This window comes from Mesoplodon bidens, assembly GCF_964165515.1.
Source record: "Mesoplodon bidens genome assembly, chromosome: 6".
NCBI classification, from domain to species: Eukaryota; Metazoa; Chordata; class Mammalia; order Artiodactyla; family Ziphiidae; genus Mesoplodon; species Mesoplodon bidens.
This window is the reverse complement of record NC_138162.1, coordinates 108769320-108788553: the sequence shown is the minus strand read 5'-3', so window position 1 is coordinate 108788553 and position 19234 is coordinate 108769320. Positions and strand designations below refer to the sequence as shown.

Here is a 19234-nt window from a genome sequence, read left to right as displayed (position 1 = left end):
TTTAATGCACTGAAATCTCTGGCATTCTTGTACACTAATGATGAAAAATTTGAAAGTGTAATCAAGAAAAGACTCCCATTTACCACTGCAACAAAAAGAATAAAATATCTAGGAATAAACCTACCTAAGGAGACAAAAGACCTGTATGCAGAAAATTATAAGACACTGATGAAAGAAATTAAAGATGATACAAACAGATGGAGAGATATACCATGTTCTTGGAGTGGAAGAATCAACATTGTGAAAATGACTCTACTACCCAAAGCAATCTACAGATTCAAAGCAATCCCTATTAAGTTACCACTGGCATTTTTCACAGAACTAGAACAAAAAATTTTACAATTTGTATGGAAACACAAAAGACCCCCAAGAGCCAAAGCAATCTTGAGAACGAAAAACGGAGCTGGAGGAATCAGGCTCCCTGACTTCAGACTATACTACAAAGCTACAGTAATCAAGACAGTATGGTACTGGCACAAAAACAGAAAGATAGATCAATGGAACAGGATAGAAAGCCCAAAGATAAACCCACGCACATATGGTCACCTTATCTTTGATAAAGGAGGCAGGAATGTACAGTGGAGAAAGGACAGCCTCTTCAATAAGTGGTGCTGGGAAAACTGGACAGGTACATGTAAAAGTATGAGATTAGATCACTCCCTAACACCATACACAAAAATAAGCTCAAAATGGATTAAAGACCTAAATGTAAGGCCAGACACTATCAAACTCTTAGAGGAAAACATAGGCAGAACATTATGACATAAATCACAGCAAGATCCTTTTTGACCCATCTCCTAGAGAAATGGACATAAAAACAAAAATAAACAAATGGGACCTAATAAAACTTCAAAGCTTTTGCACAGCAAAGGAAACCATAAACAAGACCAAAAGACAACCCTCAGAATGGGAGATAATATTTGCAAATGAAGCAACTGACAAAGGATTAATCTCCAAAATTTATAAGCAGCTCATGCAGCTCAATAACAAAAAAACAACAACCCAATCCAAAAATGGGCAGAACACCTCAATAGACATTTCTCCAAAGAAGATATACAGACTGCCAACAAACACATGAAAGAATGCTCAACATCATTAATCATTAGAGAAATGCAAATCAAAACTAGAATGGGGTATCAGCTCACACCAGTCATAATGACCATCATCAAAAAATCTAGAAACAATAAATGCTGGAGATGGTGTGGAGAAAAGGGAACACTCTTGCACTGCTGGTGGGAATGTGAATTGGTACCACCACTATGGAGAAAAGTATGGAGGTTCCTTAAAAAACTACAAATAGAACTACCATATGACCCAGCAATCCCACTATTGGGCATATACCCTGAGAAAACCATAATTCAAAAAGAGTCATGTACCAAAATGTTCACTGCAGCTCTATTTACAATAGCCCAGAGATGGAACAATCTAAGTGTCCATCATCAGATGAATGGATAAAGATGTAGCACATATATACAATGGAATATTACTCAGCCATAAAAAGAAACGAAATTGAGCTATTTGTAATGAGGTGGATATACCTAGAGTCTGTCATACAGAGTGAAGTAAGTCAGAAAGAGAAAGACAAATACCGTATGCTAACACATATATATGGAATTTAAGAAAAAAAAGTCATGAAGAACCTGGGGGTAAGACAGGAATAAAGACACAGACCTACTAGAGAATGGACTTGAGGATATGGGGAGGTGGAAGGGTAAGCTGTGACAAAGCGAGAAAGAAGCATGGACATATATACACTACCAAACGTAAGGTAGATAGATAGTGGGAAGCAGCCGCATAGCACAGGGAGATCAGCTTGGTGCTTTGTGACCGCCTGGAGGGGTGGGATAGGGAGGGTGGGAGGGAGGGAGACGCAAGAGGGAAGAGATATGGGAACGTATGTATATGTACAACTGATTCACTTCGTTATAAAGCAGAAACTCACACACCATTGTAAAGCAATTATACTCCAATAAAGATGTAAAAAAGAAAGAAAGGAAAAAAAAGACCATGACTGTAAATGAGATCTCAGTTTCTCCTAGAAAAGTAGTTAAGATGATTTCCTTCACACTATCAGGAATATGTCACTCTTTCTCCACATTTACATTAATGTCAGTAAAGAATGCTTGTTGCTACTCTTTCTTTTTTCTTCAGAGGCTCTAGAACAGGAATAACAGACACATGGCTCCACATCCTCCTCCCACACTCACTAGAGTATCTGGGTTGGAGCAGATCTGAAAAAGGAAACGCTGATGTAGATCACAAGCTCCTGGAACCAAACACCATGCCCGCTTCCCATCATCCTCCATCTCCTGGCTCGCGAATGAAGAGGTGAACATGTGAATAAACGTGATACTGGCAAAGAGGCTTGGACGTGTTGTCCTATCATTTCCATCCTCTCTATCTACAGACAGCATTCTAGGTGTCCCATTTTTAATTTAAAAGAATTCAAACCCATCAATTTGCAGTAAGACTCTTCTCATTAGAAACTGTTAACAGATAAGACTGGTCACTGATGATTTCTGGCATAAAAGATTAACACATTACCTCTGCACTCGGTACACTCGAGTCCACGGAGGCACGAGGGCAAGGATCCGGGCCACCAATTCAATCAGGTCACTGGGAGAGTAACTCTTGTATCTTCCCGATTTCCACAGCTCATAAAGCCCAGTTCCACGAATCACCAGGGTAGGGTAGAGTTTCAAACCATCAGGACGAAAAGCAGGGTTCTCAAAAAACTCCTGTGAATAGAGAAAATGACTCCTCCATTAGTTATATGGAGATTACCCATAGTGAAGTTTCGATCTGGGGCTGGCTTCTCTCACATACCTATGTGGTCCTTAGACTGATTTTCCTTCCCATCAAGCGAGGGAAGGTAGACAGAACAGAAACTCACTGTTTTTACAGCCTCAGTGGAGCAGAACATGTGTGTGCTGGGTGACCAAGCCCTTACCAACCAACCCAACCCGGTCCACTGCCGTGGTGTCATTGCATGCCACCCTCCCCACCTTGCTTTTGTCTTTGCAAAGGCAATTTCCTCTGCCTGGAAATTTCATCAGTTTTTCTTCATCTAGCTAAACTTCAGGTCTCAGCTTGAATGCCAATTCTTCACAGAGGTCTTCCTGACCTTCAAATACAAGTCGCTTCACTTAAAAATGTTTTTTGGAAGTCTGTATTCTTGCCTTCCTAGCAGCATCATACTGACAATTTATCTGATGCCTGCCTTCACCTCCAGACTATAGCCTCCTTTAATAATGGAATATATTTAATTGTTTAAACTTTTAAAAGTTGTGACATAGATCATCATCTGGGCTGCAAAACCTAAACTGTCTACTATATGGCTCTTTGCAGAAAAAGTATGCCGACCCCTGGATATGACTATTTTGTCCTCAGGCCAACTGGTGCCATTCCTAACCCGGGATACACACAGTCCATTTGTTATCTGGACACTGAGGGATACATCTAATTCATCTACTTTGACATAGTAATTTTCTGCACTGTATCATCCCAGCTGGCTGCCTTATTTCTTTACTTGGGATGTAGCAAGGAGACATCAGGCATTCTCCTTTCTATGACTTTGTACTGCTAATGTGCTCTTATCTTGATTTCGCTTGACATGTGATAGAGGAATGAAGGTGGACTCATACAGCTCCCTCTCACCCCGACCCTGGCGTTAGTATTTAAACGGCCAGCAGTACTGTATCTTGTGAATTGTGAAAATGTTTTTTTATCTTGTGCTGTTATTCTTACAGAGCTTTCCATTGTTTAACTTGGTTTTCAAAGAAATGTATAACTATAGAGTTTTCGATCTCTCTCATTGATTTCTGTCACAGTCTTAAATGCTGTAATCTTTGTGCACCATTTGCTCTTAGGGCTATTCTTCTGTAATTGCGTGTAATTTTCCCTGTAACATTTATATATTAAAGATTCATGAGGTCTTTAATATTCTATAGCCATCCATAAAGAGTATGTATGCAAGTCAATTTCTACCTAGTCTGCATCTATATTGGAACATAGGATTTCAGTAAAGTACTTCTGGTTACTCGTGTAATAAATTTAGGGGACATATGGGCTGATATAATCCTTTCATAAGAATGATGATAGATGGAATTGGTGCTGGACTTCCGGTTAAACATGGAGAATTAAAATATGTGTTTCTTTCCTTTCCTTCCAAAATCACACTGAAATAAGAGGAAATAATTGTTTTAAAAAGCATAAACCCAGAAGAACAAAGAGAACATCAGAGGAGACAGGATGGGGGATAAGTGACAGCAATAAATTTTTGGAAGACAGAAAATGGATGGAAGATTGGTAAATGACTTTGCAAATGAAGAAAACTGTAAACAAACTACCTGCAAAGGGGGATACGGATGAAAGGGCAGCTCAGTCACACCAGAGTTCCAGGAACGAGCATGGATCAGAAATAGCAGTAATGACAGTTCTTCAGAATATAGTTATGATTCAGACGATGTGAATATTATACCAACAAAAAGACAAAAACCTTAGTGATTGATTCTGATATGGAAAGTGAAAATGAAACTCACAATGCTGGAGAATGCTCCTTTGCTTCTACAGAAGAGTGGACTGAAGACAACATTTCATGAAAATTAGAAGACTTTACAGGTGTGTCAGGTGTAACTATTGAATGTAATAACCCACAAAGTGTTAGTGAAGTAACAGAATTAATTTTGATCGGCCAAAATAAAAATCGCCGGCTGCAGGCATTAATTTCTGCAAAAATCCCCTGGTCAATAATGAGTTAAAAAAAAAAAAAGGAGGGAAAATGATTTCACAGAATTCTGTAAGTGTGAAGGTATTAGAATAGAGACATTTTGGGGCATGTAAAAGGCTTACTTCCCATGATGAATCCTTTCTTAGAAAGCTGCTGGAGAATGTGTTTTAGTCAAGTAAAGGAATAAACCAATAAAAAGGATTAACTTGGTTTCTCAAAAACAAAGGATCCGATCCTAGAGAGCGGAGAAGAGGAGGCCTAAGGAAGACCTCTGTGAACTAGGCACAGAGAACTGCCAGGCCAGTCTGGACCTGGAAGATTAGACCTCCAGGACTTATGTCTCCAGCCTAAAAAAGGAACTTAGAGAGTATCTGACAGGGTCGGCCACTGAGAGAGGGGCTTTAACACTGAATGGGCACACTTGAAGGTTACAGATCCTCAGAGAACTAATAAGCAAATAAAGAAAAAAGACAATTCTACTGTTAACTCTAGGAAAAACAAAAAGTTATTTAAGAAAAGAAAGTAAGTATAGTATATTACTTGGGTCCATGCAAATACTAATAATTTATGTAAAAACTGTAATGAAAACATTGACTACTCATATAACTAAAACAGTGGCCGGATAATATTGGGATAATGGGAGTTCAAAGAATTAACTCTTTAACTATTGTATTGATAACAGTAAGACAAGAGAATCTCTCTACTGATAGTCAGGAAACAGGAATCCAAGCACAGAAGAAGGAAACACAGTGGTAAATACTGGGAACCCCCACATCCCCTGGCCTGGCCACAACAGTTGAAAGTGGCGGAGGACTACTGTGTTTTGATATGACCCCTTTAGGACTGACCGGATTTTCAAACACTAGTTAATAATAATTTTATTAATTAATACCTTTTATACTATAAAGATAAAAATTAATTGAATAAACATCATTCTGGTGGCAGTGTGGATGATACATTAGAGGCGAGCATGGCTGGTGGCCGTGGGACTTAGCTAAGAAGCTGTCGACCTGTGCAGTGAGCTGACAAGAGCATGAACTGACGTTGTGGCAGTGGGGATGAAGAGGAGACGACAGCCCTCAAAAATATCAGAGGGAGTAACTGACAGGACCTCCTGTTAGATTAGGCCCTCGGTAGAGGGAACAGCAACAGCAGCAGCAGCAGTGATGTACTGAGCACTCGCTATGTGCCAGGCATTCTTCTAAGCATGCTGCATGCATTACCTCTGCCCACCTTCACAACAGCCTCATTCAGAGATGAGGAAACTGAGGAACAAAGCAGTCCCTTTGCTACCAAGTGGCGGGTGGGGCCAGGATCCAAACTAGGCCCAGTCTGGCTTCACATAGTCTCTCTTTCCTTCTGAATGACTGAATGTCTAGCTTGGGAGGGTATGTGGATGATGGAACACCAATATCACAGGAAACAGAAGATGAGGAGACCACTGGGGGAATGAAGTAGGTCCATATTGGACATGTTAAGTACAAGTAAGACATCTGGTACTAGTTGAAGAGTATTCAGCAATTGGACTTAAGAGCTAAGGCTTAAGGCTGGAGAGAAAATGAGATTCATTGAAGTGTAAGTGGTGAGGTTAGAGCAACAGAAGAAAGACAAGCCTATAGATGAGAACAAAAGACAGAAGCCACATTTAAGTGGTGGGAAGAAAAAGAAGATCTAGCAGAAAAGAAATAGTCCTAGAGGTTAAAAAGGGAACCAGGGGACAGCAGAGTCACAAAAGCCAGGGAGGTGAGAATTTAAAACTGGAGAGTCTTTAAAAATAACAGGTGCTAAGATTGGATAAAATGTCAGCTAAGAAGTATCCTTTGGATTTGGAGATTAGCAAGTACTTTACAACGTTTCAGAGAATAGTTTCAGAGGCGGGGGGGAGTGTGTGTGTGTGTTGGCGGGCAGCGGAGAGTGAGCAGAAGCCAAGCTGCAGTGGATTTGGAGGAAGCAGGGACACTGAAGCGTCTGTAAATGACATGGGGGCACTCAAGGGAAAGGAAGGCAGGTTACTGCTGTTTTTCACTGTAGGCCTTACAGTACAATTTGACTTTTAAAACTGTGCATGTATTCCTTTGCTACAAATAAAAAATAACTGAAAACGGAGAGTTTTGTTTCTGTAAGATCCAACCCGACCAGGATTTCAGCATCATTCGGGTCATGCATAGTCATTCATCATAAAACAGACTTTCCTTGGCCTAAGAAAGGAAACACAGAAAGGTGCAATAGAAAGGGTGCCTTCTTAAGAGCCTGTTTCTACCTAAGACTCACCATGGCCTTTAACAGTTACTTAACCGCGTCAAGTCTTGTTTCCTTATCTGAGGAGGCTGCAACAGGTGGTCTTTACTGATATAATTCTACACTACCTGTATTCTATGACATTACCTTAAGTATTGAGCCTTTACATTAAGAAAACCAAGCAAATGAAGAAGTAACAACAACAAACACCTCTAACCATACCTGCCAAACTGTAACTTGATCACACTGGCTTTTGGGAAAAACAGCTCAGTGGGGGAAAAAAAAGAACTTCTGAGTGTCCAAAGGGTGGGCAAACATTAATGGACTTTGAAAGATTTTGCATTACTGACAAGAGGTTCTGGAGATAAATTTTTCCTCAAGAGAAACTGACACTCTCTAAGCATTTTCAGCAACCTGAGCTTGGATATCCAGGAGCAGTCTAATTTTAAAGGAATAAAATACAAAAACAGCTAAAGGTTATTTTGAGTAGTAAATGATATATCATTTTGGAGACCTCAGGACAGATGCAAAGGGTGAAGTTAATGCTTGGAGGATAAATTCCTAAGATGTTAAACATTCTCCATCACAACCAGGACTTTCAGCTTTATAAGAAAAAAGAAAACTTCATTTCAAAAAATAAATCTCAGTTACTGAAAAATATAAGCAATTGCTATTTATCACAAACAGCTATGAGCTCTGTACTGACCACTAGATAAGAGCGTGAATCTGCAATGAACAGACGCAAGTGACCAGCTCCGCTCTTAGCGACCCAGAACTGACCTAAGCAACAAGGTGTGAGAGCAAAGCCAATTTATAACTAACACATGCAGGCACATAGCTGGGTAGAGGCTTTATGGATCCATGCCAGGCAAGGCTAGCTTGTCCTCTACAGATATAACATTTTTTAGACTTCTACAATTATACAAGTAGACCCTTTACTTAGCAACCCTTCCTATGGATAAAACACATTAAGGGAACTCTATCTGTGGGTTGCCAATAATGTGACAATAAAATAAAGTAGGGAAAAAAGAAGTTTTTAAAGTGTAAAATATACTGCCTACTAATTCAGGAAAAGCTGTGAATTCCAAATAGGCCCAAACAAGATTTCTTAAACAAAAACTAGTTTAAAAAAATTTTAGTAAACCTTTTATTGAAATATATCTTAGTATAAAAAAGTACACAAATCATAAGTGTACACCTTGACAGATTTTTACAAATCATGTAGCCAGCACCTAGACACTCAAATCAAGAAAAGGCACCTTATCCAAACCTCAGAAGCCTACCACATGCCTGTTTCCAGCTACAATTCCACCCAAAGCTTCTGAACCTCACATTACTAGGACTGTATGTTAGGTAGTCTTTTGGATCTGGTTTCCTTTGCTCAATATTATGCTGAATAGAATCAGCCACGTTGTTGCATGAAGTCATAATTAATTTACTCTTATTGTTTTATGTATTTCATTGTTTGACTACACCACAACTTACAATATTTATGTATTTGACTTTAATGGACACTTGGGTTGTTTCCAATCTGATGATACTACACACTCAGTAATTTGTGACTGTGTCTTGGTAAATATGTGTGTGCATTTCTGTTGGGTAAACGTGAAGGAGTAGAATTGCTGGGTCATGGAGTATGCCTACGTTCACTTTTAGCAGACACTGTCAAACAGTTTTCTAATATGATGTACTATATTCCCACTGGCAGTAAATGAGAGTTCCAGTTGCTCCATACTCTTACCAACACTTGATATTGTCTTTTTTCATTTTAGCTATTCTTAGCTATTCTGATGAGTATACAGTAGCCATGCATTGTAGTTTTAAATTTCATTTCTTTGAAGATAAATGACTTTGAGAACTTTTAAGTAGTTTTACTGAATATTTGAATATCCTATCTGTGAAGTGTTTGTTCAGGTTTTTTTTTTTCCCCATTCTCCTATTAGGTGGTCTGTCTTTTTTAAAATTGATTTGTAAAAATATTTAAGACAATCTACAGATTAATTTTTCAGAGAATTTTTCTCTAGAGAGAAATCAGATTTCTCATTTTAGCTCTATTTTGTTACTCATTTGCTGGGATGCAGTTAGAAAAGGCATATGGTCTGCTCATATTCCCTGTAGGTTGCTTTGAAAAGACTATAAACAAGCAGATAAATCCGTTTACACGAAGGGCTGTCTTTGCAATATTATTTATGAACTATTCTTTATTTTGAAGATACTAAGAAAATGAATTTTAAGACTCAGCTATTTGCTATTACTTGACATATTTTTTCCAAGGGCACTTAAAGTTATGAATTCTGGTTATACCACTGGCCCACCTAGGAGCTGTGCTAAAGAAAAGTGTGTTTCAGGTGCCTTTTAGGCTTGAAGTCTGAGTACCTGGCTAGTACTACTGAGGGGAAGATATTAGACTCAAAATCTATTACATAGTCAATATGGGGGAATCAATAACATCTGTGAACATCTGTGAATTAATGCTGTCTTATAAAATAGGCTTTTATTTGTAATTCATTGGCTTAGAAATAATAAAAATAAACTTTTTAAAAGGAAAGAATTATTAACTTCACAAATAAGGCATGATGAATTCTACTGTTCTAATAAGCAGAGCAAAATAAAATCATTTTTGTGGATGAAATAACTTGATAAATATTTTCATTCTCTTCCCTAAAAGGATATCCTTAAGCCACTTTCCCTATTTGAGAATCTGAAGGAAAAAAGAGTTTTGAGCAATCTCATTTCCCAAGACAAGGCTAACATGAATCAAGCTAACATGTGAGAGTAAAAACAAACAAACAAAGAAACAAATAAACCTCAGAGTTAGGTATTAAAATTCAAAGAACAGAAAGGCTAGAGGAAAACAGAATATTTTCTTTCACTGTTTAATGAAATGCTGTACGAGAAAGGCAGTTGTAAGTTTAGAAGTATCTTAAGAAATCATCACTAAGAAAATAAGTTAAGTAAATAAGATAGATTTGACAACAGAAACAAAAGGTCAAGGATAGGTTGGGGAAAATATTTTTAACAAATATAAAAAACAATCCATAATGTTATTACCTAGAAAGTCCATATAGTTAATATTAGAAATATTCATATCCAATAGAGTAATTGGTCAGAGGACAAAAACACACAATTCCAAAAAGATGAAAGAATTATACTTACTAAATACAAACCTAAAAAATGCATTACTTGTAATTACAAAATACAAGTTGAAACGGCACTTTTATCCATCAAATTAATGAAGATAAAATATTGTCTGTGTGTGTGTCTGTGTGTGTGTGTATATATATATATATATATATATGTATGTATGTATGTAGAAAATACATAAATAGGAGAGAATATTTTGGGAAAAAGATAACCCTGCTGAAATGAGTGTAAGTTGTTACAACCCTGGGAAAAGCAACTAAGTAATATGGTGAGATTCTTAAAGTATTTATACCTTCACCTGATAATTCTACTCCAGGGAATTTGTCCTAAAGAAATAACCCTAAATACTACAAAAAATTACAGGCATAGAATTTGTTGATGTGCAGTCTATTTACAATATCAAAAACTGATAATATCTTCAATTAAAAAAACTGGAAGTGGTTAAGCAAAGTATGGCATATTTGTTCAATGGAAATTAAGTGGATATTTAAATATGTTAACCTTTTAACAGAGACCAGGCTATAACAGGAATAAATGCTTGCTATAATGTTAAGTGAAAAAGCTATTAAAATAATTACCTATCATATATGTAAGTGTAATATATCTTTGTGTATCTATGTATCACCCACCTCATCCCCTAAAAAATCCTAAGTATAAAAAAATCCTGGGGGGCTTCCCTGGTGGCGCAGTGGTTGGGAGTCTGACTGCTAATGCAGGGGACACAGGTTCGAGCCCTGGTCTGGGAGGATCCCACATGCCACGGAGCAACTAGGCCCGTGAGCCACAACTACTGAGCCTGTGCGTCTGGAGCCTGTGCTGCACAACAAGAGAGGCCACAATAGTGAGAGGCCTGCGCACTGAGATGAAGAGTGGCCCCCGCTTGCCACAACTAGAGAAAGCCCTTGTGCAGAAACGAAGACCCAACACAGCAAAAAATAAATTAATAAATTAATAAACTCCTACCCCCAACATCTTAAAAAAAAAAATCCTGGGAGTATATTGACATGTTAGGGTTTCATTTGGTGTCGGGGCTGTGAGTGACTCCTCTTTCTCCACTGTGTCATAATGAGGATGTCTTGCTTTAATAATGGGACAAAAATCACAGTCAATAATCAGAAAGAGCAGAGAGGGTAGAAGCAGCATGCAGAGGCATTCTCAAGTAGCTCGGTTTAAGGTAACACTTACTATAAACTGTTCAATGTCTCTCTCTAGTCCCACATTTGGCAGATCGGGCATCATATGAGCCACAACTTTGAAACCAGAATCTTTGGCCAGGTGAAAGGACTCACATACCGCCTTCACAGTGTGGCCCCTGAGGAAGAAAATTCACTACCTGTTACACAAATAAATGGGCAACAAGGTGAGTACAAGGAATAGAGGGAAAACAATCTCCGAGACAGGTAACAGTTAGCTCTATAATGAAGAATATGGTTGGGGAAAAAGAAATCTTAGAAAGTCATTTTTACATCTCCACCTCTGAGAAGGCCTGGAAAAAAAAATTTTACTTCTGAGATGTTTCTCAGAAATTCCCTTATGCACTTACTCAAAGTTCTGACAGTAAGTGACTGAGGTCACAGGAGTTAATATACACTAAAATTATTTGATTTAGCATCATTGGGCAAAATAAGCTTGCTAATGTAAATATCTAGGTTAAAAACAAGAAAAATGAGCTCAAAACCATGCAGGAGCAGCATCTTGTTATGCTCTTTCCTTTAAAAATCTTTTAACAAATAATTTCATTTGGAGAAAGAAAGCGGTGGGGGAAGACAGACAGAGAGACAGAGAGAGAGAGAGACAGAGAGAGAGACAGAGAGAGAGACAGAGAGAGACAGAGAGAGACAGAGAGAGACAGAGAGAGAGGGAGAGAGAGGGAGAGAGAGAGAGAGATACATCTATACACAAAGTAGATTTAACTCTGGTGGGTTGGAGGGCCCTAAAAAAAAGTAAGAAGAGAGAATGATTTAGTGACAAGGCAGAATCATTTGGGGCCAGCTGTATAAATCATCTTAACATTCTAGTGCCACATTCAAGTAAGAAGCAAGCCCTAATAATAGTTTGGGGCTACTAAAGACCGAAAGCCCTGTGTCAATCCTTTAACCACCTAGCCACTCCCATTCACCACAAAGAATCCTACACACCATGGACTCCTTCCCACTCTCTGAAGGTTCCTATCCATTTCCATGGCTTCCATCTCTAATCTCTTTTTGCTCATGACTTCTCAGTCTATATGACCGGGCCAGGCCTCTCTTCTGACACCACGCCCAAATATCCAATACTCTAATGCTGCGCTGTACAATATTAGAGTCATGAGGCACACGTGGTTATTCAGGTTTATCTTTAAATTAATTCAGACGAAACATTCAACTCCTCGGTTGTGCTATCACAGGGGACAGTGCGGGTACAGACCATCTCAGTCACTGCAGAATGTTCTGCTGGACAGCCCCGCTCTAAAACAAACCTTCAACCAGTTATCCCACAAGTGTCTAAAACTTAGTTGATCCAAAATGAAACTCATCTTCCCTCCAAGCCTCTCTATTTCCCATTCTCTCTTACCCTCATTCCGACTCAGTCACCGAACACTGCTCTTCAGGACATCATTGCCTGCTTAAATTACTACAGCAGCCTCTGAACTGACCTTGCTTGTAGCTTGGTCTTCTTAGTCCACCCTCACACTGTGATCCTCAGGACTTCCCTGCTGGTCCAGTGGTAAAGAATCCGCCTTCCAATGAAGGGGATGCGGGTGCAATCCCCGGTCAGGGAACTGAGATCCCACATGTCGCAGGGCAGCTGGGCCCGTGCGCCTCAACTAGAGCCCGCATGCCTCAAACTACAGAGCCCGTGCACCCTGGAGCCCACGCCACAACTAGAGAAGAGAAAACCTGCACGCCACAAACAGAGAGAAGCCCGTGCACCACAACGAGGAGCCCGCGTGCCGCAACTGAGACCCGACGCAGCCAAAAATAAATAAATAAAATAAAAACCGAATCTTTTAAAATAAATAAATAAATAAAATAAAATGCAGATATGCCTTGATCACAAGTTAGTTTGCAGCCTGGCCTTGGATTAAAGCCCAAACTTGCTGGGCTGACTTCTAAGGCGCCCCATGGTCTGGCCACCCTGCTGACCCTTTCAGCCTCACCTCTTACCACGCTCCTACCTCACGCTCCACACTCCCATCAAATGAAACCACTCCAATCTCCCGAAATGTGCCATGTATTCCTATCCTCAGGAGCTTGCTCGTACTCTTCTTTCTGCCTGAAAAAAATCTTCCTCTTCCCCACCTGACTAACTCAGACTCTTCCTGTAAGTCTCAGCTTCGATGTCACTTTCTTCGAAAAGCTTCCCTGACCTTCCAGAGACTCTTTCCACCCCCAAGGTACCTCTCTGGCGTAGCCTTAGTTACTGCAGCAGCCCTACCAGCGTTCCCGGTTCAAGCCTTCCCCGACAAGAACGCATCCTATGCAGGCTGATCTTTCGCAAGCTTGATATCCATCTGACTCTTCCCCTGTGCAAAATATTTAATAGACCTCTATTACCTAAAGAGAAGCATCCGCCCTCCTTAGCCTGGCACTCTTCCTGGTTGTTGCTAAGATGCTGACCCATGTGTTTCCCTAGTTTCCCTTTACTTCCTTCTCCGAGCACAACCCTCTGCCATGTCTATCCAAATCCTATTAAAGTGAAGCAGCCTTTAAGGTCCAGCTCAACACACACTTACTCCCTGAAGCCTGCCTTTATTTCTGGACGGAAGAGAACTTCATGTGGCTCTATCAACCCTTATTTCTTTCCTTCCTTAGACTCCCGAATTTCTCAAAGTTTATACCCATCACCTCACCAGCCTTTCTTTCACTACCCTACCAACTGGCATTTGCTTCACCAAAACTAATCTCTTAAATCTCACACTAGTTTCCTTCTGGTTCAAACCCTTTTCTTTGTTCCTATTCTCCTTGGCCTTCTCTCATGCTTTAAACTACTAACCTTGAGCCCTGCCCTCTGCTTTCCATATGGGAAAGGCTATTTATCACAAGAATTGGAAGAGAGATGAGCATGTTTACAGACTACTGGAAAAAAGCCAGTGAAGAAAGACTGAAAATCAGGGAAGGAGGAGATGGAATTAAGAGCACAGACAGAAGAATGAATAGGAGGAACACCTAGACCTCTCCCTGTCAGATGGGTAGTAACACAGATCCAATCGGTGGGGGAAAAGGAAGCCTTGTGCAAGATCATCTACACCGTCTTACCGGTTGGTATCTCTGGCCACATCCTCATAGACACTCTGCACCCCTATCTCCAGCCTTGTGCAGCCATACGTCAACATATCACTTAAATGCCGCTTCATGCAATAATCTGGTCTGGTCTCAATAGTAATTCCGATGCACTTTGTGAGGCTTCTCTCAGAATACCTGTAGAGTAAAATCGAAAAGTAAACAAGTTGCCAAAGCTTTAGGACATTTGCTCTCATTTAAAGGATGTCTTCCTCTTGTCCTCCTGGCTCTAACCCAGTGGTTAAGAGCGTGGGCTCGGACTTCCCTGATGGCGCAGTGGTTAAGAATCTGCCTGCCAATGCAGGGGATGCGGGTTCGAACCCTGGTCCGGGAAGATCCCCCATGCCGCGGAGCAACTAAGTCCATGCGCCTCAACTACTGAACCTGTGCTCTAGAGCCCGCGAGCCCTAACTACTGAGCCTGTGTGCCGCAACTACTGAAGCCCGTGTGCCTAGAGCCCGTGCTCTGCAACAAGAGAAGCCACTGCAATAAGAAGCCTGCACACCGCAACGAAGAGTAGCCCCTGCTCACAGCAACTAGAAAAAGCCCACGCGCAGCAACGAAGACCCAATTCAGCCAAAAATAAATGAAATAAATAAATAAATAAAAACAGTTGGGGAAAAAAAAAGAGCGTGGGCTCTGCAGCCAGATTATCTGAGTTCAAATCCTGGCTCTGCTATTTCCTAACTATGCAAACAGGAAAGTTATTAACCTCCCTGTGCTTCGGTTTCATTATCTGCAAAATGAGGATAATAGTAGCTATACCTCATGGGCTTGACGTGACTGAGCCGGCACAAAGTAATGTTATCATCACCATTATCGTCATTATTCTCCTCAGTGTGCTGCAGCCATCAGCTCCTTGAAAGCAGGGATTTCAACGGTGAGAACCCTGATTTTCAATTCCTAGCAACAAGTTTTCATGGAAGTGAAAACCATTTGCATTTGCATTATTTATTTCCCACTCTATATTTTAGAGTTATGTTAAAGAAAAGAAAAGAGGGGGGAGGGGAGGGTATGCATAGTGATCACAGGAATAATTCAGATGAAATGTCTTCTATACCCATAAGTCTTTTTGTCAAGCCTATTGATCTTAGCAACAACTTACAAAATTAGGAATCATTTCTCTCCTTCACTAAAACCAGATATCAGAGTAGTGAGTACCACTCTAAATTTATTTATTTATTTATTTATTTATTTAATTTATTTATTTTGGCTGCGTTGGGTCTTCGTTGCTGCGTGCAGGCTTTGTCTAGTTGTGGCGAGCGGGGGCTGTTCTTCGTTGCAATGTGCAGGCTTCTCACTAAGGTGGCTTCTCCTGTTGTGGAGCATGGGCTCCTGGCGCATGGGCCTCACTAGTTGTGGCTCACAGGCTCTAGAGCGCAGGCTCAGTAGTTGTGGCGCACGGGCTTAGCTCCTCCGCGGCATGTGGGATCTTCCCAGCCCAGGACTTGAACCCATGCCCCCTGCATTGGCAGGCGGATTCTCAAACCACTGCGCCACCAGGGAAGCCCATGAGTACCACTTTAGATTTAAGCTAGAATCCAGAAGAGGAAAATGACTTGCTAAGTGGTCTGCTGATGTGATGGAATAGGAACCATTACCTAGAGGCCACTGCAGCCAAGCACTGCACTATATACTCCACACGCATTGAATGTTCCCATTAGCTCTATGAAGTATGTCTTATTATCCCCATTTTACAGATAAAGAAACTGAAGTTCCTAAAGTGATTAAATACTTTGTCCAAGGGTACAGAGCTCATAAAATCCAAGTCAGGATTTGAAGGTAGGTCTGTCTGACTTCAAAAATCCTGCTCTGTGTTTCACTCTATCACATGGCTTGGACAGTTCAGCATGGGGCATCAGATCTGTCCTGTCTTCAACTTCTCCTAGAATGAAATAATTCTTCTCAGTGTACCCTCCTACAACTTTCTCAATTCTTCGGGCAGGGTGAGGGAAGCCTTTTTCTGCCACTTAATTTCGTCTTTCCAAAGAAGTTCATAGCTTTTTTTCTTGAAAAATAAAAATCATAAAATTTCCATAGTTTTGTAACCACTGTTCTCCTTTAAGTTCATTCATTACTGACAATTCATAATTGTCAATAAAACTGACTTATCTAATTTAATAATAATTATTAAGAAGGTTACGAATCACTGAACTGAAGGACTGATTCTGAAGTCTTTCACTCTAGACGTTCAAAGTGCCTACACTATTACCCTATTCCTAAGGTTTTATATAGGATTACCAGAGGCAGCAAGAGCCAAAGGTAAACAACTAGTCTATAGTTACTAAACGATGAATCATAAGACAAAAAAGGGCACAGATCTTATCACATCTTGCCTCTGACAGCTAGCTTCTCTGAGACAATCACATCAGAAAGTCTCATGCCTCTCAAACAGGTGGGTCCCAAGGCATGCAGAATACATGTAACTCACCTTCTTTGAATACCAATTATTGTGTTTGGAGAAAACCATTGTTTTAAAATATTAAGGGACTTTCCTCGTGGTCCAGTGGTTAGGAATCTGCCTTCCAGTTCAAGGGACGTGGGTTTGATCCTTGGTTGGGGGAACTAAGATCCCACATGCTGCGGGGCACCTAAGCCCGTGCACCACAACTACTGAGCCTGCGCTCTAGAGCCCGCGAGCCACAACTACTGAGCCTGCGCGCTCTGGAGCCTGTGCCCCCACAACTAGAGGGAAGCCTGTGTGCCACAACAAAAAGGATCCTGTGTGCCGCAACGAGGATCTTGCGTGCTGCAGCCAAGACCTGACGCAGCCAAATAAAATAAATAAATAAATATTTAAAAAAAAAAAGAAAACACTAATGTATTATGGAGAAAGCATATTGCATGACAGCTGAAAAAACCAAAAAGTGGAAAACTCTTAAGTTTTGAGTATATTTAATGAAGTGAGAACATTTTACAATCAGGCATTCCAAAATTGTATCATAAAACCTCTCCATTAATTGATATTTTTATAAAACCCACAGTATTTCCTGGGACTTCCCTGGTGGTCCAGTGGTTAAGACTCCATGTTCCCAATGCTGGGGGCACGGGTTCAATCCCTGGTCAGGGAACAAAGATCCTATGTGCCACAAGGCGCAGCCAATCAATCAATCAATCAATCAATAAGTAAGTAAACACAAACAAACAAAACAAAACAAAAAAACAACCCACAGTATTTCCTAAAAGGATGCCATTAAGTTATCAGCAAAGTTGGCAGCACAACAGTACCCTGCATTACTAAAACTAGAGGACAGGCAACTGCACAGATGGGAATTCGTCAAGAGGAAAGCTAATCTCTATTGCACAGATCATCAAAGGCCCAAGCAAGACTGATAGAGAAAGCTGCTGCGAGGATGATAAGGTCTCTTCATAAGTAGTTAGAATGTAGTACAGGACACAGAGGCAAACCTTATTCTCAAACAATAATTTAACTCCATTTCAAAAGTGTCTTTCCTCTTGGAGAAAATGTCATTACCTTTTGCAGGAGCAGAAATGGAGGAACAAAAAATAACTCAAGTTTTTAAAAGCCAATATTTTCTATTTACCACTATCTTTCTTTCAGAATTGTATTTTCATCTGAAAAGCAATTAAGCAGAAATACCTATCAAATTTAAGCAAAAACAATGGAGTATTTTCTAAAGAACAGAATATAAGGTCATCTTACACAGTATAAGGTCATTTCTTAAAGGATTTTTGTTAATGCTATATTTAGTTCTACATATCACTAATTCTTGCCTCTTCATTAAAGAGAGATGTAAAGATATCAATATGATTGGTTTTTTGAAATATTGCAAATATGTTCATAAAGGCTGCCAACTAATCTAAGCAAAATATCTGAGCTGGCATTTTATGGCCTGCTATAACCCACCACACTGTTTAGACAGCCATCCAACAGTGTGGCTCTCCTTTACTACCGAGTTCAATTACCATACCATGTTCAATTACCATACCATTGGGGAGCGGGGAGAGGCAGACTTGTTAAATTCTTGGGCGTTTAGGAAAGGTACCAAATTTTCCAACCCTGATCATGAGCTTCTAAGAGACAAAGTCAGGACTTGTACCCAGGTCTTCTGATTCCAATTCCACTTCTCTTTTTGTGGCATTAGAGGGTCATTTGAAATAAGCCTAAATGCCACCACTGTGGGGCTATGCTGAATCCTACACTTTTCTGTATGCCATAGGAGTGGCACCAACTATAAAAGATGCTAATGTTCTCTGTGAAGCATAACTTAAGCCCATAACTTATGCTGACAGCATTTATTTTTGAACTGGGGTGTTGGTGCTGGGAGGGGGTAGGAGATGGGACAATAACCTGGGAACATAAAAGCAAATAAAAACCAAACGCTACCCAGACTTCAAAGCTCAAATACGTTTCTCCTGCCATGACATCTTCCCAGCGCCTCTCAGTGATTCTGCGCTCTCATTCCTAAAGGACCTTGCCCATACTCTGCAGTTTGTCTTGTTATTTGTGGCTGTGTCTGTCTATCCACCTAGACAGGAAGCTCCTGGAAGGCAGTAGGCTCGTATACATGTAGAGGTAAGGGCTTGAGCACTAAAAACTCTCCTTCAATATGAAAATTACAAATATGAAGAATGAGTAACTGAATGAGGCATAACCGAAAACATAGGAGGTCCCTCTCTACTCCCATAGCAGCCTCTAGCTAATTCTACTGGTTACCTTTCCTCTTGCGAAGAGTTAACCCTAAAAGTTGCTGAACACTAGGCCAGGTAATCCACAGAAAGTAAAGATACAGTAGTTCAGTAGTTCTTGTCCCAGAGATGCTCAACAGTCTAGCTGTAGGGATAAGACACACAGCTAAAACCAAGAACCACTTAAGAACACAGAGCCAGAAGTGGCAGA

At 40.3% G+C, this 19234-nt stretch overlaps 1 protein-coding gene across 1 annotated transcript in view; it reads right to left on the bottom strand.

Annotated features, from left to right (window-relative positions):
- ELP3 (elongator acetyltransferase complex subunit 3) overlaps positions 1–19234 on the bottom strand; it is a 108605-nt gene that overhangs the window by 49383 nt on the left and 39988 nt on the right. The window contains exons 8-10 of the mRNA XM_081236661.1: positions 14350–14511; positions 11297–11423; positions 2545–2738 (exon numbers count right to left, since the gene is read on the bottom strand). Of these exons, the coding sequence (XP_081092787.1) occupies positions 2545–2738; positions 11297–11423; positions 14350–14511 (483 nt within the window). The remainder of the gene's footprint in view (positions 1–2544; positions 2739–11296; positions 11424–14349; positions 14512–19234) is intronic.